General features: G+C 42.6%; 1 protein-coding gene across 6 annotated transcripts in view; it reads right to left on the minus strand.

The window, feature by feature from the left end:
* Positions 1-2,953: 2,953 nt before the first annotated feature.
* Positions 2,954-27,371, minus strand: part of TRPM3 (transient receptor potential cation channel subfamily M member 3) — a gene marked incomplete at both ends in the record, with an annotated part of 817,853 nt that continues 793,435 nt past the window's right edge. For all 6 annotated transcript variants that reach the window (XM_079706368.1, XM_079706367.1, XM_079706364.1 and 3 more), the window contains 4 exons: positions 2,954-4,406; positions 14,331-14,463; positions 16,433-16,632; positions 16,753-16,903. In XM_079706368.1, coding sequence (XP_079562494.1) covers positions 2,954-4,406; positions 14,331-14,463; positions 16,433-16,632; positions 16,753-16,903 — 1,937 coding nt within the window. The remainder of the gene's footprint in view (positions 4,407-14,330; positions 14,464-16,432; positions 16,633-16,752; positions 16,904-27,371) is intronic.

Raw genomic sequence — 27,371 nt, forward strand, 5'->3', positions numbered from 1 at the left:
AGTCACTTAAATTTGGCTTATATATTTCACACACTTCACAAAAGGTGTAAGAACTTCATTGTCATGCACAACAAAAGGACCAGGTAGTCACAAGGTCAGGGCTGTTAAATACTTTGTTTCCCAGGTTCTGCTCGGTTCTCTCCAGAAATCATGATGAATGGAAACACTCATGCTCATAATTTCTTTCCCCTACTTTCAATCTGGTCCAGAATGAGGCCCTGGAGGTGCTGTGATATCCTGCTCTGTGCTCAAAGAATAATGATTTCACCTCTTTCTTAGATTCCTCTACAGATTTAGAGAGGCTTCTGGCTTTGTAAATGTGCTCCATACGTAAAACCATCAAAGTGTTAGGATGTAAGTACATCAAACTAGCAAAAGCTAATCTAAGGAACAAAAATAACAAAATCTTGGTTCAAACTCTGGTGCTGAGACTTGGCCTTCCTGAGAGTCACAGAGAAATGGTCTTGAAATGTAAAGTGCCTATTACAACTGCACTGATTATGAACAAGCATAGTTCCTCCTGCTCATTATCAATCAATATGGAACCATGGGTGCATGAACCCTTTAAGGTGTATTGCAACTTTGCATGTAGGTACATTTTTTACTGGGAAGCGGGCCCAGAGCTTTCATTAGATCCTCATAGAGATTCGTGACTCAAGGAAGTTTAAGGGCAACTGATCTATTCTCAAATGTGTGTTTGCTGAGAGGGAAATAGCCAATATGGAGTTCAATAAAAATTTAAGTGTTTCTAGAGCAATTATATATGAGGGACTCTGGTGACTTATTTCTTATTCACTTAAATCCAAGGAGTGAAGAAGGAATTCTTTACATCATTATCACATCATTATCATCATTATCTCTACAACTGAAAAGCTTGTTCAGAAGGTTTTGGGTTTGGTTTTGGGTTTTGTTTAAATATTTAAAGGCTAGAGATTTTGTCCATGTACTTACTTGATTTCACATAATGAGACAATTTGGAGTTCATAACTACAGAGAAACAAAAGAGCCAGATAGTATTTGGGGTCAGAGACATTAAGTCTTTTTCCTTAAAGATCTTTATTCGCTTTGAAATCAGTGATCTAAATAGGAATCCGAAGATTTGAGGGTCAAGATTTCTTTATCCCACTTTAAATCCAAATTCGGATCTAGAAATGTATGCCTATATTCTCGAGTCCGTAATACTATCTGGCTTAGACTGGCATGTCTATTCTGATTGTACTTGGCATAATCGTTTTGTGTAGGAGAAACCAGACTAAATGAGACGTCATGACAGCAAGTGCTTCTGCACAAAAAGGGGCAGAGGGAAGGTAGTGAGTCATGTTCTAGTTTAGTACAAGGAAAAGCTGAAGTCATAGAGGGATTTTAAAAATTCATAATTTCAACATCTGTCAAAATTTAACATAATGAACTCTTTCAATGGAACTCATTGGATATTAAAAAATCCTAGTTATATCTCAAGGTGGTAGAAAAGTCCAAGCCTTTTAAGAAAACTCTATATGTCTGTTTATATACTATATATTAACATGTCTCCCTAGGTAAATGCATATATATGTATATAAGCAGCATATACTACAGAACTCTTTACATGTTTGTTTTCTATTTTAGTCTACTGTATCTTTTTTATAACTCTGTGTATAAGAAAAATATTCATGGTATGCCTGCAACTGATGGCTTGGGTTGATACCAAACTCCCAGTCAATTCTAAGGTTATTTATGGTTTTGAAACTTCCTTAAAAAGTGCTTTGGAACATCCCATAAAAAAGATACCAGCCCTTGAAAAACTCCAATTAAATTTATGCTGAGCTCAGATTAAATGGCAAAACTCTAGGTATGAAAATATCCACATGTAACCAGATATTCATATACAAAATGCTCGTGTGATGAGTGGTGTGGAAAATTGGCAGTTACATCCCGGAGACTTTCAGAAGACATGGTAGACTCATACCAGTGATGAAGGTCACACAGCAGCATCACACATGACATGGATGGTGAGAAGATACCAATATCCCATATGGCAGTTTTAGGTGAGTTCTGCCTATTATTTTTTTAAGTTCACTATTACATATTCAGTGAGTGGCTTCACTGATGACAGGTGAGATACAAAATAAATTAAAAAATATAAAATTATTTAATTACATTCATCCTGAGCTTGCTTGACTATACTTGAATGCCCACTGTTTATAATAAACCACTTGACATCTGTTTTTAACATCAATTCTTTCATTTTGATTGCAATACAAAAAGGCATTTCTTTTCCCTTTATTTTCTTCAAAAAAGATAAAAGTTGTGGCACAGCGAATATATACGAAACGAATAATTAAGAGACAGGTGAACTATGACTGTTACCTTGTTTTTTCTTTATAATGATCAATTACAGAAGTGTTGGCATGAGAAGGATGTGGGACGTTAGGTAGAACTGCTTGCTGCCGGCTTATACTGAATAAAAAGGATGCTCTTCATCAGTCACTAGTGATGGAGCCAATGTGAAAAGAAAACAGAATTGAAAGTTTAGAATATCTCATTTGTATGCTGGCTATTCTATTTTATTTTATTTTTGCAATTTAGCCCTGCATCCTAAAACTCTTGATAACGGTCAGAAATGGAAAGATGACTCCTGGCACGGACAGTGCTTGAAGCCCCGTTCATTCCCAGAACTCATGGCTTTCTGAAGTGCCTAGTGATACACATTCATCTCAACCCTTCTTCTCCCTCTTTCCCCTCCCTACCCATCAAGTGTGAACAGGACTTAAATCCCATGTTTGGCACTGGGCCAGAACAAATGCTTTCTTGATCTCTGGCCCAGAAGTCACCTTTGAGTTAACACCTCCCAAGGCAATATTTGTTTTGCTCAGCTAAGAATAAGCAGGTAAGTTTCAAGGAAGGGGAACAGGTGAAGTTTGGGGAGAAATTTAGGGCTGAATTCTTGAGCCTCCTGCAAAGCTTATTGGAAGGTTTAGTTGTGTTTGCTTTCAAAGCTGTGGAAAGCGGATGTTCTGGAGAGGCTCCTCATGGACAGACTGTCCCCTCGGCCCTCTGGCCTGGAGGACTTACTCCTCTGGAAGGAATCTCTCAGGCTTGCTGCACTCCGCTGCCTGTCGAGCTTGTCGCTGATGGAGAAACTCTTCCTGGCGTGTGCATGTGGCAAACGTGGCTCCTCTACTGAGTAGCTGCTGGCGCGCTCTAGCTTGGGAACTGTGACGTTGTTGGACAGGGTTCTGCCTGAATTATCACCCTCCTGGGGGCGCATTGCAATGGCGGCTCTTCGGCCCTTGGCCTCATTCTCCTCACCGTCAGAGCTGGGGTGACTCAGTTCTGCTTCTCGTTCGGGATGGCAGCATGATGAGTCCTCCGCTTTTCCTCCAAGACCTCCCGGGAAGGTGGCTCTGTCAGCAACCACTTGAGAGGCGTTGACATACCTTGTGTCAATACAGTCTGTAATACTCGTGTATTCTGCTGTTTTCACAGGCACCCCAATGTTGGCATAATAGCTCCGCAAGGGAGAAAACATAAAACTGTGAGATTTCACGATGGGGGCCTCTTCTAGAAGGAAGGGGGTGGTGGCTAGGTAGCGGCTACTTTTGGAACGCTCGATGGTGTGGTACATTGGAGGGTCAGTGTCCCACAGGTTGTGGCATTCCAGGTGGTGGGTACAGTCTGAAGACAAAGATTTAGTGTCCATGGAGGTGATGTCCTCGAAATCAATATTCCGGCTTGGAGGTCTGTCTGTGGGTGCAAGAGTTGCACAGGCACGGCTTGAAGGAGCTGTGGAAGGTACTGGAGCCACAAAGCTGGGCTCTCCCAGCCCAAGGATGTTCATGGAATTGTCCAGAGGGTCTATATCACAGTGCAGCTCATCCATGGCAGAGACATAGATGTCTATACATGAAGAAGGTCTCCTGGAATCAGGAACAACGGCCAGGGTGTTTGCAGGGGCTGCAGGCGCTTTGGATTCTTTTGCTACAGAGTGGGAACTAGTAGCCCGGTGCAGGCTCAGGGACCTTTCTTTAAAAAGACTCTCCAACTTTTCTATCCCACCTTTGTCTTTCACACTGACTGAATAGAAAGAATGGCTTCGCATACGGGGCATTAGGGTTGGAGAAGTTGGGGACAAGGTCTCCTCACCTGCAGGATCTATACTCTCTTGGAGCTTGAAGGTGTTCCCCTCCTGGCTGTTGAAGCTGCTCTGGCGGACAATGTAGGCTGCGTCTGTGCAGTCTGAGGAGGTCCGCGAGCGGATTTTGTTGGACTCGGCCCGCTCCAGACCCGTCAGGCGCTCCAGGGCTGTAGCCATGCGCCCGGTGAGGTCCTCGAGCTGCGCCAGCCGGATGTCCATGGTCTGGAGCAAGGCCCTCGTGCAGTGTTGCCTCTCGTTGACTTCCTCCAGCCGCATGGACATGTTCTCCACCCTGGGAGGGAAAAGAGAATCAGAGTCACTTGGGGCTGGTTTCTCTGTGGGAGGCTGGAGAGCACAGAGGGGATCAGAGTTGCGCCCGGACTCTGTGCCCTCGCTGTCCCACGGGAGGGAAACTAAGGGGGGTGGGGAGGAGAGGATGGCAGTGACCCTGTCACTGAGAATCACAGAATCTCCATCTTCTGGAGCTGGAAGAGGCTTTAGAGATTATTGAATCCAGCGGTTTTTAGCTACTAATCCCCTTTTCCCTCAGTGGAAATTAATGCTCAATCCCAATAAATGAACACCAAAATTGAGTAGTTCTTCTTGAAGTAAACTGGGCCAAAGTCCCACCTTTTCCCACCCTCCTGGCTTCGCTGTGGCTTGGGGCAGGGTTCAATGACCTAAATAAGTATTAGGGTGTTGGCTTATCAGTCACCAACAAAATGAGAATGTTACATTTGGATAACTTTACCCAGAATTTTGCAGAATTGCAGAATGTAGCTATTCTTACTGCAGTGTACATTTAAATTTGTATTCTGTGGACTGGGATTATGTTTATTTTGCGTTTATATAATAATCTTTTGCTGTTGTTGTTATTCAAAACAATCCTTTTAGAATGTAGTGCCTCCAAAGGAACTGATAATAGTACTGTTACTGGGTCACCTGGAGCTGATCTAATTTAACCGAATCCTTTCATTAGTAAAGGAAAATCAAACATCAAGAAATTCAGCCAAGATTATATAGAGTAATTTATGGCAACTTACTCTGGAGTGGCTATCAATAAATAAATAGTCCTACTCCTCTCTCTCCATCTCTCTGGGTAGCTGATCACAGATGCTTTATATTGCAGTTATTTCTCCAGGTCTTGACCCTCCCCACTGGAAATTCTTAGGCGTGTGATCTGTCTCATATTCCTGTTCCCATTTCCGTGCTGCCAGCCCAATACGGGCCAGGTGTCAATAAAGGTTCACTGAGTCAATCACTGTGATGAACTTGATTTCAACTGTCTAATAGGTTGCCTGGTCACTTATTTATAAAGACAGAGACCACACATTTAAAATAAAATTGTGCCATATTTTCACCTGCTCAAGTTAACTTGGAAAGGACAAACCAAAGCTAAGTTTTGGTTTGAGCTCAAACTTTCACTTTTAGATGCCCAAAGGCAAATCTTTTGGAGAATCTAAATAAGATCCATTCACAACTTGTTTGGGGAGGATAGAGATACTTTCCCAATACTTCCGATATGCACAGCTAATCATTTGACTGCTGACCCTTAAAAGGAACATGGTTGCATGCTTTACGAAGAGCGGTGGGCATCAGAGCTGGGTCCCTTCAGCTGGTGTAGTGGATGGTGGGTTGACAGTAGCAGTGCCTCTATCAGAGAAGACTATACATTTCAGTGCCAGAATGAAATGTGAGGCATGTGGCCCCCCTTGCTGAGGGACCTGAGGCCTTTTAAAAGCCTCCTCCTCCTCCTCTGCTGCTGCGGCCTTGGGGCCCATTTCTGCCTCTCTTAGCAACAACCTCCCAACTCACTCTACCTACTCTGCTCTTTTACCTCTCAGCTTCCCTTCACTGGTCCAAGGTTCTGGACTGCTCTCAAGAGCCCTGCTTTGGGAACATTTTTTTCTTTTTCTCCTTCCTGCTGCTCCATAGCCAATCCAGAGCCTCCCAGGGTCCAGGCACACTCTGCCATCATGCCCAGGTGTACTTCCAGAAGACTTATAAATCGAGCAATTCTGTGTCTGGCAAACACAATGCTATTCATCCAGCTAACACAGATGATTCAGAAGGAAAATTCAACTTTCCTCTGTTTCACTTTGTTTTGTGGTATAAACATAGCCTGAGAAACAAATTACTTATAATAATAAGTTTGTGTGTCTTACAGACTTACAATTCACTTCTTCACCATCTAGCCTATGGAGTTTTCAAGTATTACAATTTCATTTTTTTTTGTAATTCAATAAGCTTTGAGTAAGTGGACAAAAATACTTCCTTCATTAAAGTCAGAAGGACAGATGGTACATTTCTATAGAATGAGGAGTTTTGTTTGGGATACTCTAGGTACTGGGTCTACCTAGCTTTTTAGTGTTGGCAGAGTAACAAAAGGCAGGATAGTTTTCTTCCTCCCTCTCCTGCCCTTTCCTGGAGTCTGGTGGATACAAGGTCGGTATGGAAAGAGATAAAGATGCTCTCTGAGCATAACTGCATGCGATCATTGATTTGAGCATGGTGAGCTATCTCCCTGCACTGTGGGGACCCTCCCCTCCCTGCATCCCACCTCGCTTTAGCCCCAGGATCCAATACTGCAGAGAAAACTAGCAGGTGAGAGGCCAAGCTAAGGCACCAAGAGGCAATTGAAGACTAAGGACTTGGTTGTGGGGAATAAACGGAACCCAGAAACTAAGGAGCCCAAGGGGATGGGAGGAAGAGAGAGGGGGTACAAGGAAGAAGAGGGTCGTCCAGGAAAGCAAGGAGGTGCCCAGTGGAGCCTCAAGAGCAAAGATAAAAAAGCATGGCTCCAGGGGATGGAAGTAGGGGAGGAAAGCGTGCTAGAACAGGGCCAAGGAGCTATTCTTCACCAAATCTTAATTCTCCTGTGGGCTCTGAGGTGCTTTGGAATGTAAGATTTGAATTTAAAAAAGAAAAAAAAAGGACTGTTTGATCCATTTCCTTTCAGAATTCTAGATGTGTTTAACCACCTAATTATATCATCAATTAGAGCACGGATATAACTGATAGGGGTTTAATGTAGGAGTTATGAAAGAATAAATGTTCCTAGAGTCAAGTTTACATATGCTTGTTCCATAAATAGAGTACTTCTCTTAATCTTTAAAAAAGAATCCTTGAAAAGTTATTTGCAAATGGGCACGCATCACAGATAAAAATAGGTCTGAGGAACAAACCAAGAGTTTCGAGTCATGATTGTAGTTTCTAGGAGCTGACTCCGGTCAAATAAATCAGGAGATAAAATGGAGATAAGAATTATAAGAACTTAAGGATCAATAAGAATCCTTAAGGAGATAGATATGGGAAGTGACTAAGTAAGAAAAGGAAAAGGAACTGTGGAAAGGAAGATGTTGTATGAAGTAACACTTTATTTTTCGTTCTCTCTTTCCAATCTCCAGACCTTGCATGGCTTATTTCAGAATAACTCACAAGGCAATCACAATAGGGACCCAACAGAACCCTGGAAAGCTGTGAGGTGGCTCCTGTTCCCGGGAGGCCAAGAAAGTGACAGCCAGGAGCCCATTAGAGAGGACTCAATAGGCTGGTGAAACAAACAAACACACAAAAACCAGGTAGTAAAACAACCAGCCTCTAACAGCCAATGTGATAAGGAAAAGGGCATTCAAAAGAAGATTCTGGTGGCACAGAAAATTTCAACTTCAATATGTAATTTCTTAAGGATTATTGTATTCCCTTCCAGAAATTCATCTTCTTTTCTGATAACCTCAAAATGTAGTTAAAGGAAATATGGTAAAAGGAAAAAGAGAACTGGCAGACCATGCCTGCTCTAAATTTCAAATATTCCCTGGAGTGCTAGCAGTAGAATGGGTGTAGGATGAAGAGCAAAAAAATCCCAGAACACATGAATCCAATTGTGGGGACTCTTGCAGGGGGAAAAAAGGGTATACTGACACAGGTTTTCAGATCAAAGGCAACGATGCAGAGCAGCTAAAGCTAACTCTTGCTTATCCACAGACTGATACCTAATTTGTGAATTATTTAAGTCCTTTAGGGTCACCTACCCTTCCCTTTGGGCCAATTATCCTTCTCACTAACTCTGGGACCAAAAAAAGGGAGAAAAGTTTAAACTTGGTTCTATCAATGGAGATATCAAAGATCAGTTTTAGAAAAAGTCATGGTGGCAAGTGGGTGAAGCTCATTTTTTTGGGCTTACATTATTTTTGGATTATTTATAAATTTCATATATCCTAAGTTATTCCTCTCTCTTTGTTATGAAAAATTATAAGTTGTATATACTATTAATAGTCATTGTCTAATACTTTTTAGATCTAGGTGAAGTGAAAAAAGGGTATAGAGCCCATTGGTTTGGGAAAGATAATGTTAGATTAAAAGATGACAACAAGGAATAATGTATATCTCAGTTTGTTTAAATTGTTACTGTCAAGGAGAAAGTTCAAACTGAAACTTCTGACAGGTGGGGCCCTACGGGTGGGGTGATGGTGAGGATAAACTGGAAGCTTTAAGTTAGGGGTCTGAGAATCAAATGCCTATAGAAGGGTAGATCAAGTAAGTAGGTGAAGCAGGCAAGGCATAAGAGAACAGAGGCAAGGATTCTGTGTCAGCAGAGAGCACACCCAGTCCAAAGGCATTCAGAGTGAATTGTAACAATCATTGCAAGCTCAACACAACAGCCCTCTGTGGGCAGACGCTGCCCACGAGCAACCAGTTTTCAAATTCTGCTTTAAATGAGTTAAAGGAACCAGAAAAGAACTTCCATCTCTGATCAACAGAAAATGTACGTGACCCTTAAAAACCAAAGGGAAGTAAAAAGAAATGCCAGGGACTTCCCTGGTGGCGCAGTGGTTAAGAATCCACCTGCCAATTCAGCGGACACGGGTTCGAGCCCTGGTCCGGGAAGATCCCACATGCTGTGGAGCAACTAAGCCCGCGGGCCACAACTACTGAGCCTGTGCTCTAGAGCCCACAAGCCACAACTACTGAGACTGCGTGCCACAACTACTAAAGCCTGTGCGCCTAGAGCCCATGCTCCATAACAAGAGAAGCCACTGCAATGAGAAACCTGCGAACTGCAACGAAGAGTAGCCCCCTGCTCACAGCAACTAGGGAAAGCCCGCGTGCAGCAACGAAGACCCAACGTAGCCAAAATAAATTAATTAATTAAAAAAGAAAAGAAAAGAAAAGAAATTCCAGGAGACTGCAGATAGGAAATGTTTTTTCCTGACATTCAACATTCCTGGATTCTAGGAATTATGGGAGTTTGACATCAATTCTAGGCAGCATTACAGAATGCTTAGTCGTAGGTAATTAAGCAGATGGTATCTTTTGAGTACTTTAAAGAGATAGGATTAGTTAACACAGACTACATGGGCTCAATGTTAATCTTGCCTCTCTTTTGATAGTCTAGACTAATAGAGAGACACAGATGTACAATACTTTTGATGAAGTACATTGTGATTTTAGCAGGGAGGCTGACACACTGGAGTGACTAGAGAAATGTGGACACCCGGCTGGCTGATTAACCAATGGGCCGATGTCATCATGAGAGGTATTTTTTGGAGTCATGCAATATCTTAGTTCTGTCTTGGTTCACCTGATCTGTGCTGGTGACATTTTGGTGGATTATGTTGAAGGCATAGCAGGTATGCTTATCAAGCAAACAATTATATAAAAAGAATAGGATGAAAAATTAATAGACTGATGATAAAATCAGGATCCAAAGTTGTCCTTAAAATGCTAGAATAATGAGCCAAAGGGGGAGCAAATTAAAGAAAAATTTCACAGCGATGAATGTTAAGTCTTGATTTTAGGTTAAAAACAAACATTTCACAAGAAGAAGTTTGAGGATATTTGAATTAGCTCACGTGAAAAAGCCCTGGTTTTAATTAATTGTAGTCGCACTCTGAACCAAAGACATGACTTGGCTGCTATGATTGTAATGCAATCTCATAGCAAATTAAAGAAAAATTTCACAGCGATGAATGTTAAGTCTTGATTTTAGGTTAAAAACAAACATTTCACAAGAAGAGGTTTGAGGATATTTGAATTAGCTCACGTGAAAAAGCCCTGGTTTTAATTAATTGTAGTCGCACTCTGAACCAAAGACATGACTTGGCTGCTATGATTGTAATGCAATCTCATAGCAAATAAAACGTATAGATCAAACAATAACTACCAGTTACTGAAAGCATAATATCTCATACATGTTATCTCAATAACTTTTAAGATTCTACAGTTAGGTATTAATACTTCATTTTACAGATGGGGACATAGGTTCAGGGGAGTTAAGTAACTTGTTCAAGGTCACACAGCTAGTTACTGCAGAATTAGTATTAAAATCTTTCCATTATACTGTGCTCTTTCTCTTGCAACATGAAAAGAACTGCTTGTTCTATTGTACTCTATGATTATTAGCCTAGCATATAGTAGATGATAAAAACAGTAGATGAATGAATAAAGGAATTGAATCTAAGCTCTAACTAAAACACAGAATTAAGTTCCATTTAGAGACCACATTTAAAGGGTGACGTTGACAATTTAAAGTGCATACTGAGAAAGTGAGCAGGGTAGTGGGAGACCTGCTGTATGCATGGTAAGTGGTTAAAAGACCTTGGGGTATTTAGTTTAGAAAAGACAAAGCAAAGTGGGGAGATGATAGTGATCTTCACCTATGTAAAATACTTTCTCAGAGAGAAATGAATTTAATTTTTTTCTGTATTTATTCATAAGGCTGGTATCTAAGGCAATTTCTCCTCTTTCTAGGAGGTGCTCAAATAGAGGCTGAGTGTAACGACTATGCATTCTTTTAAACCAAAGTCCTTATATCCCCACCCCTAACCCAGGCCCTGCTCAGTACCTGCTTGTCAAAGTGCTGTTGGTCAGGTGTGTGGGAGAAACACTGCTTTGGGTACAAGTAATCTGTATTCACTGACCTCCCGAACTTATTCTGAATGTAAGGTGCCGAATTTTGTATGTTCCACAGTGAATAATTTTGCACCGTCCTCTCCTACTTTAACTTTTATCTTGTCCATCGTATTCTATTAGTGGTCCCCAAAGTGTGGTCCAGAACCAGCATCAGCATCACCTGGGAACTTGTTAGAAATGCAAATTCTCAGGCCCCACCTTAGACACAATGAATCAGAAACCCGGAGTGGGGACAGATGCCCAGCAACCTGTGTAGTAACAAGCCTTCCAGATGATTTTCAGGCCTTCTAAAGTTTGACAACACTGAGTTAGATGTTTCTGGCTGTTCCTGCCTTGGGTGTAAACTGGAACTCAATGAGACTGTGTTTTTTGAGGACAGGGCCCTGCCTTATTGTCTGGTATACAGTAAAGGTCCAGTATGCATGTACTGAAACAGAACTGAACTAGTTAAAGGATGATGAGCACAGAATCTGATGGAACAAACTCCAAGGACTGGTTATCTTCAGCCAAGTCAAAAAATCCTCAGAAAAGAAGCCAGTCACCAATGTTGCTTAATAGCTTAGAAATCTGGTTATTTTAATATAATTATCACCAGCTAGATATTGTCTCAAATAAGTGAGGGCACTGGTTACAATCAATTAGCTCATTATATTCTGGAACTGTATTGCTTTAGATACATCATGGTCATTGCTATATAAAAATGGGAAAGTCAAGGATTTTTCAGGATAAAGTTCCTCCAAGGTGTTAATGATCTCCTGAATATTGTATTGAGCCCTATACATACCATTTGGTGACAAAAATATGATTTAATAATGATCCATTTAAATAGACAATTATGCAAGTATCTTTGTATTTCTAAAAAGATTCATGCAAATAGAACATGTATAAGTAAATTATATTTTAAAGGTATTAGCAGGGGGAGAAGCATGGGGCTCACTATGTGAAAAAACCCTTTCCCCAAGTTTTTAGTAGAGTAAAGAACGAGCTCTTAATTTTTCTGATTTCAAATCTCTGTATTGAAGTGATCTAATATGAAGAGAAAATTATAAAATATTTTATATACTATATAGAATGTGCACAGTTAACTTATGTAAATTTAACATATGTATTCAAATGTGTGTTTATACATATTTATCTATCACTCTCTAACCATCTATCTATCCATCGAGCTAGCTAGCTAATGTAAAACAGGTGATTTCACATGCCACTCCACTTAGAAAGGACACGGCCTAGAGAATGTGTGAGATTGGTAACATGGACCCACTCTTCCCTTGGTTGATTCCCTTATGCACCTCATGGTGCTTCTATGGTGCTGAGTATAATCCTAGAGTTTAAAGATGTTATTTTTGGGCACATTTACAAATGCAAAACAAACCAAAACTACCACCACCACCAACAAAAGCAAAACCTCAAATAAACACAGAAGCAACAGAAGCAGAATGAGGCCCGGGTTTAAGTTCACTTCTCTGGCACCTGGGCTTGGCCGAGAACTCGTCCTGGTCCTCTAGGCCAATGTTACTCCAGGAGGTCAGCTAACGCCTGGGACACAGGGAGGGTGGGCCTGCACACTGTCCTGATTTCTGGGAATTGTTCATCTTGGTCATGCTCTGAAGGGTGGGGCTCTGTAACCACCCACAGAAGAATAGGGCCTTGGGGAAGAAGTCTCCTGGAAGCTTTTGTAGGTGTGGGGTGAGAGCCTCAGTTGGAGGTGCTATAGTTCCTTTACGCTTCCATCCAAAAGGAATTGGTGACAAGGTCACAGTTTACATGCCCTGGTGTCTGTACCTCTCATTCTAGTTCCCCAGAAAGAAAGACAAAGACTTCCTTGCATCTTAACACTCCTTCCCCTACTTTTCTTTCCTCCCAGGTCTGTGGTTTTCTGAATCCAAAAAGCATTTCAAAAGCCCCTGGACATATGCTTTGGAAATATGTCTGAGCAATGGACAATGTGTCCACAGGGCACAATTTTCTGGGAATCAGATGGCTATATGTCCATTAATAAATAGCTTTTTCAAGGCCTCAGCATGAGAGAGATCTTTAGATTTGCAGCTCCTTCCTCTGTTTGCTGCAAAACTGTTTCACACCATATCATCATAAAATGCTCTATTTTGCAATGACAGATGTGTATAAAATCTGTGCATGGCTTTAAACTTTATTAATATTGGCTGAGTACCTATGGATACAATCACTCAATGGCATATGTGTATATACTCACTTATCTAGACTGCATTCTTTAAAGAAATAAAGGGCCAGGGACAGAAAAATGCCATTTGTGTAATTTCTACAGAGCCACTAGAGAAAATGTATGACATGGGTAAGCAGACAAAATGTCATTTCATGAAAACTAGAGGCAACTGACTCAAATCTTAGAAGTCTGAGTCATATATCATCTGAAGTCATCAGTATATCATCCTTTTCCCATTATTTATAATTTGCTTCTGCCATCTTTATATTGAAAGTGCTTAAAATTTAAAGTTACACTAATGCTTTGTAACACTCAGGGTGTTCTTTAGAAGAGTAGTTCCTAAATGCTGGGTTTTGAGCGCCAGACTGAAATGAAGTTTATATTAGTCTACAGCAAAATGGGGAAAATAAGAAAATGTAAGTTCATTTACATAAACTTAGATTTATTAACTTTAAAGGATTCTCTTCTCTTCATTCTGAGATTTTTTTCTTACAGAACTACTGGTCTACAAAACTATTTGGCTAATGAGATCTAAAATTATATAATAAGTAAGTAAAAAATCTGCCTTTATTTCTTTGCTTTTATCTTGTTCTATAAGAAGAAAAAAAACAATTGGAAAAAAAACTCTCAACCATTATTCTATCTAATTCACAATTCTCTTGCTATCGTTTATTCAGAAGGTACTGGGCACCCATATAAGCCAGGCACTAGGACCATCCTCACCTTTGGAGAAGATGCTCAGTGATCTACATGAAACACAAACTTGATGGAGAGCCTTGAGTTGGGCTGGGTCTCTCTTGGTTTATGTCTGGGTCAGAACTTTCCAGTTTCTGGTCTGAGCCAGCAACTCTTGCCCTTTCCTGGACTCAAAAATCTCTAGTGTCCAGGAAGGCGGCTGCTACTGCCTGCTGGAGAAGTCTAGGGTCTATAAGTCTGGGACTTTGATGTATAGACATTTCAGACAGCATTCTGTTCTCTCATAAGCTTGATGATTTCTTGGACAATAAAAATAAGCACAACGGGGTCTCTGTTTTTTTGTGGCCCTGCAAACAAAATCAATTGATAAGGCATGCCATGGTATAAAACATCCCCAGGAGGCATGTGCCCACGGGAACACACCTTTCTGAAGTCACTCGTATCCTCTCATCATTGGACGAGTTGAATCGGTCATCCTTTTCTCTGAAATATTCCTCTATGCACTGCTCTTCAAAATCATGTACTTTCTTGAGCTCATCATCAGTTATGAAGAGCTCTGTGGAAAAGAAATGAGAGATATGAGGCAGAGAAGTAAAAGCGATGGCACCTGACCTGTGGGTCTAATGACATTCCTAATCTAACTCAAGGTCAGGGAATGGGGCCCAGATTCTTCACTGAGTCTCAAACTAAATCCAAATCTGGTCAGGCAACTTGTGTCACTGTCCTCTTTCTCTGTGTTAGATTCATTATGGGTCTCTGAAGCTCACCTGAGTATACCTGGTTTACTGCAGAGACCGGTTAGAATTTTATATATTGTAAGGACAAGAATGTAGCTAAAGAAAGGAAAGGGAAGCTATGCAGAGAATGGAGGTTTCTTAAAAACTCAACTTCTGGGCTGAGGAGTGTGGCAGACAGACATTGTTCATTCACCTTACTAAAAGCCCTTTGCAACCCAATTTCCCTTTTCCCTCTTCCCACTACTGAGACTTGGAAAGCCAAATACACATGTTTCCAGTGTCCCTTCAAGCTAGCAACAACCATGAGACCCAGTTTGGCTCAAGGAACAAAAAAAACCTGCTGCAGGAAAGGGTTGTGCACTGAGAAGAGATTTTGCTTTCCTGATAAACTGTAAGTATGTGGCTGCTTCTTTCTACCTTTTTTCACCTTCACGCTTCTGCCCTGAACATGAACGTGATGACTGGAAGTGCAGCAGCTATTTTGCTACCATGAGACAAGACAGTGTGACAAGGAATAGCTGAGCCTAAAAACAGGACTTGGGGTCTTTGACTTCAGTGAGTCATTGTTGAGCTCTGGGCTATTTATTTACCTTTTTCACTTTTTGTTGTGTGAGAAAAGTAAAACCTTACGTATTTGTGTTACTGTTAGTCTGGTTTTCTGTTTATAGCTGGTAAACAAATTCAAAACTGATACAGTGGTAGAAAGAGCCCAGTGGAAATCTGAACCTTTTCTCCCCCTGAGCTTTCTACTTGCCTAAATGGGTGTTTCAAATGGAAGTAGTGAATTTTGGAATTCTTAACCCCTCTCCAACTTTCCAATTTTAATGTCTCAAAAGAAGTCAGGCATTGCTGTGTCAGAGAAGTTGTTAAAAGCTTCAGACTTAGAGAAGCAGTTGATTATTAAGTGGCTTTGGTTTCAAACTTCAGTTGCACTAGTGATCACCTGGAGGTAATTCTTGGCCCACAATCCTAGAGGCTCTGGTTCAGTAGATTTAGTGTAGGTGGTCTATTTGACACACTTTGAGAAACCACGGTAGGTTGCTTGTATGGGGGCTGGATTCCCAATGGTTCTTAACTGTGGGTGGTACCCAGGGGATATTTAGGAATCTGCAGGAGCTATTAGTATTCAATGTGTGGAGGCCGGATGTGCTAAATCTCCTGCAATATGTGGAACAATCCTATATAATGAAGAATTATTCCACCCCAATGTCAATCTAATCTCCTTCTAGAAACACTGGGCTAGAAGGTGGTTGGTGGAGGGTCTTTTTTTTTTGTCCTTGGAATCATGGAAAGCAGGACTGGTTTCCTCGTGAAGCCATATAGGCACAACCCTTAAGGCTTGGGAAATGTTTAAGACCTAAAAACATGATAGATCCAAAACTGACCATGGAAAATCAAACTTAGTCACCTACAACTCAACTCATGTCAGGATGCTTAAATTATATATACTGCAGCATTGGGAGCATACTAACATGGTTGATATATCTTGTGGTGGGATGTCTGTAAAGTAAGAAGCTTAGAACCTATGAGGGTGCTAAAACAGCCCTGCTGGAGCCTGGTTTTATCTCACTAGGAAAGGTGTGAGGCTAAGAGTGCTCACTTTCAGCCTCTCCTGTCTTCCTTCCAGCACCATTTCTCATCATGCATACCCTCCCATCCCTCCCAAGTCTTCGGAGCTGTGGGCAGGAAGCAGGAGGACCCAGGTGCCCAGTGGTCCTAGGTGACCACCTATACACGTGGTGGGGATTTCTGCTCTGTAGTTGCGGGGGGTTGTCACTCAAAGCTTACTCAGGCCATAGTCCCTTTCATCTGGGTCACTCTCGTGTTTTCTCCATCGGCAACACAGGTGCTGGAATATCATGGTCATGTGGCTGAATATGATCAGAGGTGGGGGCAGAACGGGCCTTTCATGGAAAGTCATGATGAGCTGATACCTCTGAAACTTCCACACTTGGTTGGATATTGATTTTACCTCAAAAAATGTATTGCTGAAATAGAGACCAGAGAGAATCAAGTGAGGAAAACCCCTGCTTTCTGGAGCGTCATGCCGCGCCCCTGCCTCAGTCTCCCTACTCCATTCCAAGGGCTCTGAAGAAGGACCCTCTTACTTAAAGACAGCGATGAGGAGGTTGACCAGCAGGATGTTTGCCACCAGGAGGTAGCAGGCCATGATGGCTGGCACGATCCAGTCTCCTGTCTTGCAGGGAGGCAGTTGGATTATTTTACCATCCTCTCGAGTCTCATTCTGTCCACAGGGAGCTGGAGGAAGCAGCACAGGCAAGATGTGAGAAATCGTGTGGTTCTGCGATTTAAATCACAGACTGAGTTGAAGGAGAGGTTTTTAGATGAAGGAAAAATACAGCCATCTCAAAACAAACAGAAAAAGGAATTCCAGAAAAGCCAAAACAAACGAAAGCTTCATGAATATCTCTAGGGGCTGTCTCTGCTGAGGGGAGTTGGTTCTGCCAGTCTCCCAAGTTGTCATCTGACACGAAAGAGGTGGGTGGAGCCCCCTGCTGGCTTGCCGAGTCCCTGGGGCACTTGGTGTCCCCCCAGGAAGCCTGGTGAAGGCTTTCCCAGGGAGTGCAGAAGGGGCAGAGTCTCACTGTCCATCAAGTTACATTCAAAATGTGCGGTGGAGGCCAGAAGCCGACAGCTGTAAGAGCAGCAGCATCGAGGGGCTACTGACTCAGAATTAACACCGGGGCAGCTGTTAACTGCTTCAAGAAACAACCCAGGGACTCTGAGTTAAGGATTTGCTGTCTCAGTGTGGAAGGAACGAAACACAGCAGCACCTTGGGAAGTATTTAGGGGGACTGTCGCTCAGTGCTCCTGATGGATGGCATTTCATGGGGAGGGGCAATGAGGGGAGATGGGCCAGGACCCTGGAGCCTGTAGCCACCTGCTTTTTTTCCAGCAGCATTTCCATTCCAAAAATGTGCTTCCAGGGCACAGGGAACAAAACCCAACTGCACTGAATAACTGGGCAAATAGAGGAAAATAAAACATCTGACTGCACAGGGGACCATGTGGGGATCTTTAAAAACTGCCAATGCCCAGCTCCACCCCAGTCAATTGAACCAGAATCTTTGAGGGTGGGTGGCCCCGGCATCAACATTTCTTTCAAAATTTCCCAGGTAATTCTCAGGTGCCACTAACATGAGTCTACTGAACTAGAGTTAGGCTAGAAACATTATGTGATTTTTGACATGCTCTGAAGTCCAAAATACATCTTCTCAATTTATGAGGGTTTTAGTAATATCAGGACACCAAGACTCTGTTTTTAAGGCCAGAAAAAGATGGCCAAAGTGCTTCCTTTGGACCTGCCTGTAAGATGATCAGGTGTTGATGGACTCAGATGTTCTCAAGGAACCGGCATCTTTTTTGTTGTTGGCGGTTGTGGCACTATGCACCCAAGACAGCCCTGTAAGAGGCTCTGATCATTTCCTCCTTTGGAAGGAAAACCCAATGATAGAGCCCGCATTGGCTCCAGGATGAAGTCCAAACTCTGAGGGTAGCTAGCCTGGTGCCATCTCTTGCTACTTCCCACCTCTCCCTCTGAGCACAAACTGGACCAAGTTTCTTGCAGTTCCTAGAACTGTCATGCCCTCTCTTACTTCCTGATTTTTTTAATTTTTTTGCGGTACGCAGACCTCTCACTGTTGTGGCCTCTCCCGTTGCGGAGCACAGGCTCCAGACGCACAGGCCCAGCGGCCATGGCTCACGGGCCCAGCCGCTCTGCGGCATCGGCATATGGGATCCTCTCGGACCGGGGCACGAACCTGCGTCCCCTGCATCGGCAGGCGGACTCTCAACCACTGCGCCACCAGGGAAGCCCTACTTCCTGATTTTGAGCCATGCTTCTTCTTTCGCTTCCCAAAGGCCCCCTGACACCTTGCTCCCACTCCCATGCTTCACCTGGATGGATCCTATTCACTCTTCAGTGCTCACTTAGCTTTCAGCTAACTTTCTGCTCCTTTCCAGCTGGGACTGGGATAGGTATTGACAAAGATCCTCTGCTTGACCAAACTCCACTCAGGCTCTTCTGAGCTTTTTTGTGGCCTCAACTTGTGGACTTCCATGCTTGTCTCTGCATTTGTCCAATTTTAGCAAGAATCTTGCTAAGTACGTTTAGCCAGAATCCCCATCCTCAATTTCTAATCACAATCGATGTCGAATCAGTTTCATCATTCTCCACCATCCTCCATCTGAAGTCTGATCACACTGGTCTGTCTTCAGTAAGAATCCATTATGTCAGGTAAGCCAGAACCCCCCTTACTCCTGATGTTTCCTCTTAGTGATCTTCCATCCACTGACCCACACCCAGCTCATGGCTATAAATTTCCTTTTTTTAAAATTTCTTCACTCAGAGTCAAGCCCGATCTCTCTCTCCTATTACAGAACACCACTGCAGTAGCCCCCCTTGAACAAAGTCTTCCTTACCATTTTTACCAAATGTCATGAATAATTTTTTCTTTAACAAATAATTTTTTCTTTAGTAATTTTGTCTTCCATATAATCCCAGAACTCCCTTTGCTTGCCCCTTTGGGGGGTTTCTCAACACCGTATCACTGCTGCCAATTTACTGGTCTCTGTGTCCTACATAAGATTTCCAGTGGTAACATGTCTCTTCCTGGTTTCCAATTACCTGGCTCAGTGCATACACACAGCACATCCACACATATCCACACAGGAAAACTGTTGAGTGAATAAAGATCATTAAACACAATTTGGTTGTTGTTGAGCACTAACATTCACCACAGCTCTGCAGGCCTACTCATGATGGACAGTTCTAGCTCTAAGCAGTTGCTGGCTCCTTCCTTAGGTTCTTCCCAGAAATCCTGCCCTTGGTCTGGCAAGACGGCTTCTCATGCTCAACCAGATGCCTGGGTCTCTGACACCCACTTGGCTGCAGGCCTCATGGAATAGCTCACTTTGCTTTTCTCTGCTCAGGAAGTTTGCCCAGCCACCCGACCCCCTTCCTCCTGACTTGACCTCCCTTGGGGCTGTCACTCCTGTGCTGCCCTTTTCTTTGGTTCCTGCTCAGATCTCTATGGGGAAGCCGACAAAGAGCAGGAGAAAGAACTGCTTGGGGTAGGGTACAAAGTGCACACAGTTTTTACAGATGTGATCCCTGATTTCCATTTAATGATGTCATTCTGAGATTTCTCTTTACATTGTGGGAGAACGTAACATAAACTTGTGAGGGGCAGAGCTCATCCAGCTTCTGACCCCGTATTTAGTGAAGATGCAGACACTTCCTCCACTAGAGAAGAAACCTTCCAGCCTAGAGAAAAACCCAGGAAGAATAGTAGGTGCTCGCTAGTTTCAAGTGGCCCATGCGCATTTCCATGGGTCTTCAGATAGTGTCATTAACATGTCTCTAGATCTCTGCTTCATTCCCCTACTAGTTGGAAAATTGGACCAACTCATTACCTTTATACAAGATTTGATTTGATTTGATGTCATCATGACTGGCTCTGGGAACTCTCTGCCAATTCTTTGGGTATTAATTTATTCCACCCTCCCCCACCTTTTTTTCATCCTGCCTTTATAGAAGTAGTATTACTTTAGTGGTTAGGAACATGCATTATAATCCGGCAGACCTGGGTTCAAATCCCGATTCCACCATTTTCAAATGATGCAACATTAGCTTACTCCATGAACTTCAGCCTCCTCATCTGTAAAATGGGGTAGTAATAGTATATGGGGGGAGATTGTCAAGATCATTAAATGAGATAATGCATGGAGAGCACTTAGCTCAGTATCTAGCATACAGCACTTAATTAACATTAGTTGGTGTCATGATTGGTATTGTTATTTTGTAATTAATAGACTTGAAGCATCTCAAGGTGAGGGACTATGTCTTATTCCTCTTTATTTTACAATCACTAAGCATAGCACTTATTCTACAAACATTCATTGAGTGGTTATAATATGCTGGGTACAGGAGATGCTGGGGATTAAAGAGACAGTCCCTGTTGCTAAGGAACTCACAGTTTAGTAGGGGGCACAGAAAGGGAACAGAACATTGCATTTAATGGGTGATGTGAGCTCTGCTGGGGGCTCTGAAGAAGCACAGCAGAACTGCTGCAGTCCTTCTAGCCTGGGTCACACTGAGCAGGCTGGTAGACAGGATCAGCCTTGAGGACTACCATCTAGACTCTACAGCAACAAGTGCAGTATAAATGAATTAGATGATCCTTGTGATAATGATAATAAAAATGAATCAGTAAGAAACAGCCTTCATTTGGTAATATCAGCAAAGAGGCAGTGAACATTATATGCAGCAGTTAGTGCAAAGCATTGCTTTGTAATGGCTCCTAGCCATGTCCTTGCTCAGAGCATTTATCTGCACTAGAAAGTGCTATGACTCAAACTTACAGATGTCTACCCCGATGAAGATGAACTGGGTGCCTTAAAGCCCTGACAAGCAGATTTTAGGATAAGTTATCTGTTATAACTTATATAAGTTAGAGTACCAACCAGTATCTGGGGGTTCATATTCCCAGGGAAATACTCCAGGGCACACAGACCCAAGATGGCACACGGGTGGATGTTTAGGAACGTGTGGGCTGGTGGATGCCATTGCGCCTCCTCCTTCCCTGCTTTGGAACCTGACACGAGTGGTTTTTCTCCCAACCCTCTTGCAAGAAGTAAATGCACAGTCACTACCACCCTCATACCAAGTGACATGTTGTCACTTCCCTCTTTGTTGGTGACAGTCAGGCAGAGTGCATCTGGTGGATGTTTGGTGGTTCCACCTGCCTAGTATATACACTTCCCCTTCCTCTGCTAAGAGCATCCTGGTTTCCCTTTATGGAACTGTCCCTCCCTACTCTCAGTCCATGAAGTTTGGGTGAAATGAGCTGCATGCAGTTCCATATTGAGGAAATTAATCAGTGAATTTTATCTCCTGATTGCAGTGATTAGTTCAGAGATGGACATGTGATCCTAGCCTGACCAATCAGAGCCAATGAGCATAAAGCTTGGGACTTTTGCTAGAACTCGTATTAAAGAGAAGCTCTTTTTACAATGCGATATAAGTCTACCAAGTGAAGAGAGCCTGCCCAGGAGTGACTCCATCACAGAGAAGAGAAACAGATTCCTGATTCAGCCATGCCTAAAACCAGAATTCTTCAGTTATATGAACCATAAATTTCCTTTTTTCCTTAAGTCAATTTGAATTGGGTTTCTATCATTTGCAGTGAGTCCTGGCTAATACAGTCACCCTTGCCTCCCTGTCCCCTGTCCACGGTCATTAAGGATGTTGGTGTTTTGTTTATACCACTCCTGGGAGCCTACATTTGGAGCCTTGGAGTAGCATGAAGAGATTGGAAGAGGCAACTGGCAATGTGAAATCTGACCTGACATCAAGGTTGAATCACAGTTTCAGGGTTTCAGGAGCCAGAGGCTCTGTTGCTCTTTTTCTTCCCCAAGCATAGAAGAACTTAAGGGGTCTACACTGCTCAAAGCTCAATTGTCCTCTGACTCAGAAACTAACGATACAGATTTCACTTATTATCAAGTCAGTAGGGTAAACACACTTGGGAAACTGGCCAAAGTTTCCAGCTACCCCCAAAGTGAAGAAAACCTTGCTCTAGAAGGTGATCATAGATAGATTAGGCCAAAGAAGCCCCGGTGGGGGTGTGTGTGTGTGCGGGTACAGAGTGTAAAGGCTACATCTATGCAATTATGGCCAAATGAGAAGGGATCAAACATTTGGAAATGCAGATTCTCTACGGTTTATCTACGTGGATCACAATGACACATCACAAGGCAGAAAGTTGGAAGTGCATTAACAAGTAGAAGTGAAATGGATGACTGGGCTCTAGAACAATGACAGGTTGTGCAGTTATAATCCAGCCAGATTATGCAGGTCAGAGTAAGAAAGTCCTCCCTTTTCTGTACATGTTCTGGAGAGCAGCCTTCCAATGGCTGGAATTCTTTTTACCATAAATAAATTTTTATAATAACTAAAATAAGGGTCAACAGAATCCCTCACTAGAACATAAGCTTCACGGGGAAAAGCGTTTTTGTCTGTTTTGTTCACTAAAGAAGCAACAGCTCTAACACTGCCTGGCACATGGCAGATGCTCAATAAATATTTGCCAAATGAATGCAGGCAGGAATATCACATACTGTACATTTGACCTGCAATGTCAGGCATTTCTGTAAGGGTTACATTCGATCAATTTCACTGGGTCAGTGTTTGTTTTCCTATTTAGTTCAAGATCTTAAGTGCCACCATGACCTGCTAATATGAGATGGTTCCTGTAAGAGCAAAAATCTGAAAGAGGGGAAAAAATAGATTCTTGATTATCTGTTTGTTTTTGCAATTAACTTGCAAAGGAACATGCCTGGCTTCGATAAAGGCTATAGAAAATCTCCCTTCTGAATGCTGTTGCATAAATCTCCATGGCACACCAGACATAACACCCCATCTTAAACTCATGGCAGACATTTGGTAATCAATCATTACACTTTTCAGTCAGGTTGTAGCCTTGGAATCCTTTTTACGACAAAACTCCCCAAAGCACGACTAATCAACTGAAGTTGACACAAGAGATTGAAACTTTCTCTTAGTTCTTTCAAAAATGAGAACATTAGGTCTCGGTGAAAGATAATTTCTATACCTCTTTTCAGGATCCTCCTCATGCCCACACGGCCTGGCCTTTGCCCAACCTATACTACCTTGAAGTTGCCCAGGAACAAAAAAGGGTCAAATTAGACATCCTGCTTTTCTTAGACCCTGACTTTTTTTTTTTTTTTTTTTTCCCCAATACGCGGGCCTATCACTGTTGTGGCCTCTCCCGTTGTGAAGCACAGGCTCCGGACGCGCAGGCTCAGCGGCCATGGCTCACGGGCCCAGCTGCTCCGCGGCATGTGGGATCCTCCCGGACCAGGGCACGAACCCGTGTCCCCTGCATCGGCAGGCGGACTCTCAACCACTGTGTCACCAGGGAAGCCCGACCCTGACATTTTTGATGAAGGGCCACCTACATATGTCCTGGGCTCCTGGACACTGCCCAGTGCCCATTTTAAAAGATACGTTTTAAAATGGATACTTCTGGGACTTTCCTGGTGGTGCAGTGGTTAAGAATCCGCCTACCAATGCAGGGGACACAGATTCAATCCCTGGTCCGGGAAGATCCCACATGCTGTGGGGCAACTAAGCCCATGCGCCACAACCACTGAGCCTGCACTCTAGAGCCCACGAGCCACAACAATTGAGCCCGTGTGCCACAACTACCGAAGCCCGTGTACCTAGAGCCCGCGCACCGCAATGAAGAGTAGCCCCAGCTTGCTGCAACTAGAGAAAGCCCACGCGCAGCAACAGAGACCCAACACAGCCAAAAAAACACAAAAAAACAAAACTAAATTAAAATGGATACTTCTAGTGGAACTGCTGATCCTAGTTTGTTATTTGGGATCCACTAAAGTGAAGGACAGTAGAGATTTGGAATAAACAACTGTGGAAAGCATAGCATGTGGCAGTCTCTGTGCTGTGTACTTTACATCAGCCATTGCACTTAAGCTTCCTTGCAACTCCATAACAAATGTATTATCCTTGCTTCATAGTTGTAGAAACATGCACTGAGGGGTGCAATGCCTTATCTGAGATCACACAATAAGGGAATATGCCAGACCCATTCATTCATCCATCCAAAAAATAATGAGTTCCTGCTACGTGCCAGTGGGAATTGGCTCTGGAGATGCACTTATGAATGAAGCAGAAATGGGTCCTCCTCCTCTCTGACTCCAAAGGCTGCATGTATGCCTCTCTATCTCATACAGCCTTTCCAATGTAATATTGCTAGTGACTACCTATCGCAAGCTTCAGTGTAAGGCCCTGTGCTATGAGCCTTACCTATATCACCTTATTTTAATCTTTATAATACTTTGACATGATCCATTTTATTGCCCCATTTAAAGGTGAAGAAGTGAGGTTCAGAAAATTTTAGTATCTCTGTCAGTATTTCAGAGACAGTAAGAACAGAATCAGGATGTCCATGCAAACCTGTTCAACTGTAAATATCTTTTCTCTGTGCCTCTGAAGAAAGAGCCAACATGGGGTTGAGGGGAATCTCAATTATGAACAAATGTAAAGACAGATTGACAGACATCTGAATTTTTCTTGTTTCCATCAACACAAATAAAGCCTGAGCTGTTCAGATCATGTACAAATATATAGAACACTAAAATTCGAAGTGTGGAGAAAGAAGTTTGATTCATATAATAGGTACCAGCTGTAGGCACCCACATCCCAAAGTTTAAGACATTTGCCCTTTTGATTTTATCCTATAAGGCATGGGGAAAAGAAACATTTGTTTACTTAATACACATACCATACTGTTTCCAAAAAGCATGAGAGATTAAAAATGAAACACCAATATATGATATAATGAGCATCATCTTTAAAAATATGAAGAAGAAGGATATTTCCAGAAGATCATCTCTTCCTCACCTGGCTGAAGAAATGTCTCAATAGCTTATTCCAAATCACAGGCAATGGAATAAACAGCTTAGTGAAACATATGACTACATTTATCCTATTTTTTTTAAACAAAGGATTTTCAACTAAAAATCCATCCTGAAAAGATAAGGAGACAAAGAGGATTTCCCCATCTCATTTTGAAAATCCATACAGTTTGCCATGGAGGATTTAGAATGCCATTACACAGCTCCTATGGCTTACTCCAAGGAACCAGATTTAGATAGCTCTGGGCTTTTTCCTGACACCCTGCTTTCCTTGGCAAGAGAACTGGAGAGACCTCCTTTTGTATGGCTATATCTACCTAGAAGCTCCTGATCTAAGAGTCTTGGATAACAGTACATCCAGGCAGAAGTCTTCTTTATGTAAGTAAGGGGATCTTTCTGTTTCTTTTAATAGGCTATAGTCAATGTCCTCTAGAAATGGAGGTCAGAAAGAACAGAGGTAATTGAATACCAGGTAAGCTCCAACTTTGTAGAGTCGAAAGCACCACCCACCAGCTCTTTTACTTCTTTGTGGTTCATTTCTTTTCCCTTCCCCTATCCTAAGTGTTGGGCAAGATGCAAGTTGGTAGTGACATGGTACAAAGGCAACCATGAGAAAGGAGTAAGAGGTCTCAGTTCCTCCATTTGTGAATGGAGGGACCTGGATTATTGATATCCCCTACAGTGAACTGCCCACACAACTCAGGAAGTCCAAGATGATTGTGGGATGCAGGAACAGCTCACTAAGTAGCACTGAATTGGATAGTGAGAAAGTGATGACCTTTTCAAGCCTCTTTCCATCTTCCTGACTCCATCAGAGAGAATGCGTCAGTTTGAGGATAATATTTCTTTAACACTTCCTTCACATCTGCTAAACTTCACATCTGCTAAACTTTTAGTAAAGACTGGGCAGGCTGAAGGCTCAAGCATCTGGACAGAATTTCCTAACAATGCAGTGTTTTCATTCTGTTTATTTTATGCTCACTTTCTATTACATCAAATCACACTGATTTTTCAACTTACGGCCATGATGTAAAATTTTTTTTTTTCGGTACGCGGGCCTCTCACTGTTGTGGCCTCTCCCGTTGCGGGGCACAGGCTCTGGACGCGCAGGCCCAGCGGCCATGGCTCACGGGCCCAGCTGCTCCGCGGCATGTGGGATCTTCCCAGACCGGGGCACGAACCCGTGTCCCCTGCATCAGCAGGGTGACTCTCAACCACTGTGCCACCAGGGAAGCCCAATGATGTAAATTTTTAAAAATACATTAATTTAGGTTTTAAAATTGAGCCAATTTAACTAAAAACATTAAAGAGTGGACAGATGTTACAAAACAGTGAATGGTTTATGTGACTAACTCAAGGTTGGGAAACGCTAGATGATCTCTAAGCCCCATCTAGTCCAGACACTTTATTACTCTATGAATCTAAGAAGAGGAGCAGCAGACCAGCATAAGCCCCAGGCTGGATTATCTATCCCAGGAGCTAACCGTAGGTCACCTATAAAAGCTGGATTCTTTTTATTCCCGTCAGAAAAGCAAACAAATACCTAGCCCCCACTGTGCAACAGAGAACCCAGCCACCACCAAGGGGGAAAAAACTCACCAATGACAGAGCCTCTAACTCTTCACAGGGTTAGGGTTACACATGCTCAGCTTTCAGCTATTTAGGAAACACAATTAAATTAATAAGCTTTGTTTTTTAATCTAGTGAATCAGAACGCAGGATGTGCAACTACTGAAGCCTGCATGCCTAGAGCCTGTGCTCTGCAACGAGAGAAGCCACCACAAGAAGAAGCCAGGCATCGCAACGAAGAGAAGCCCCCGCTCGCCGCAACTAGAAAAAGCCCGCGCGCGGTAACGAAGACCCAACGCAGCCGCTGCCCCCCACAAAAAAGAAATACATACATACATACATATATATATATATATATATGAAGCAGGATGTTATAAGCCTAGGTATGTTGTGTGTGAACTGTGGGCGGGGGAGGGGGGAAGGGGAGAACATCCAGTTCCCTCTGTTATCTTGGTTCTGTGTTTTAGTTATTCTTAATTTCTAGCTTTACTTAGAGACAAACATGTCATTTATTTGCTGTTATTTGAGAAGGATTCAAAATTCCAACCTTGGTAGTTCATTATTTGGGATCAGGAATTAGTATCAGTAAGATCCTATACAAATTTTGCCGGCAAAGGATGTGTATCTATACTATTAGCCTGTTGTACATGTCAGTGAATTTGTTGCCATGATGCAG

This window comes from Hyperoodon ampullatus (genome assembly GCF_949752795.1).
Source record: "Hyperoodon ampullatus genome assembly, chromosome: 6".
Lineage (NCBI taxonomy): Eukaryota > Metazoa > Chordata > Mammalia > Artiodactyla > Ziphiidae > Hyperoodon > Hyperoodon ampullatus.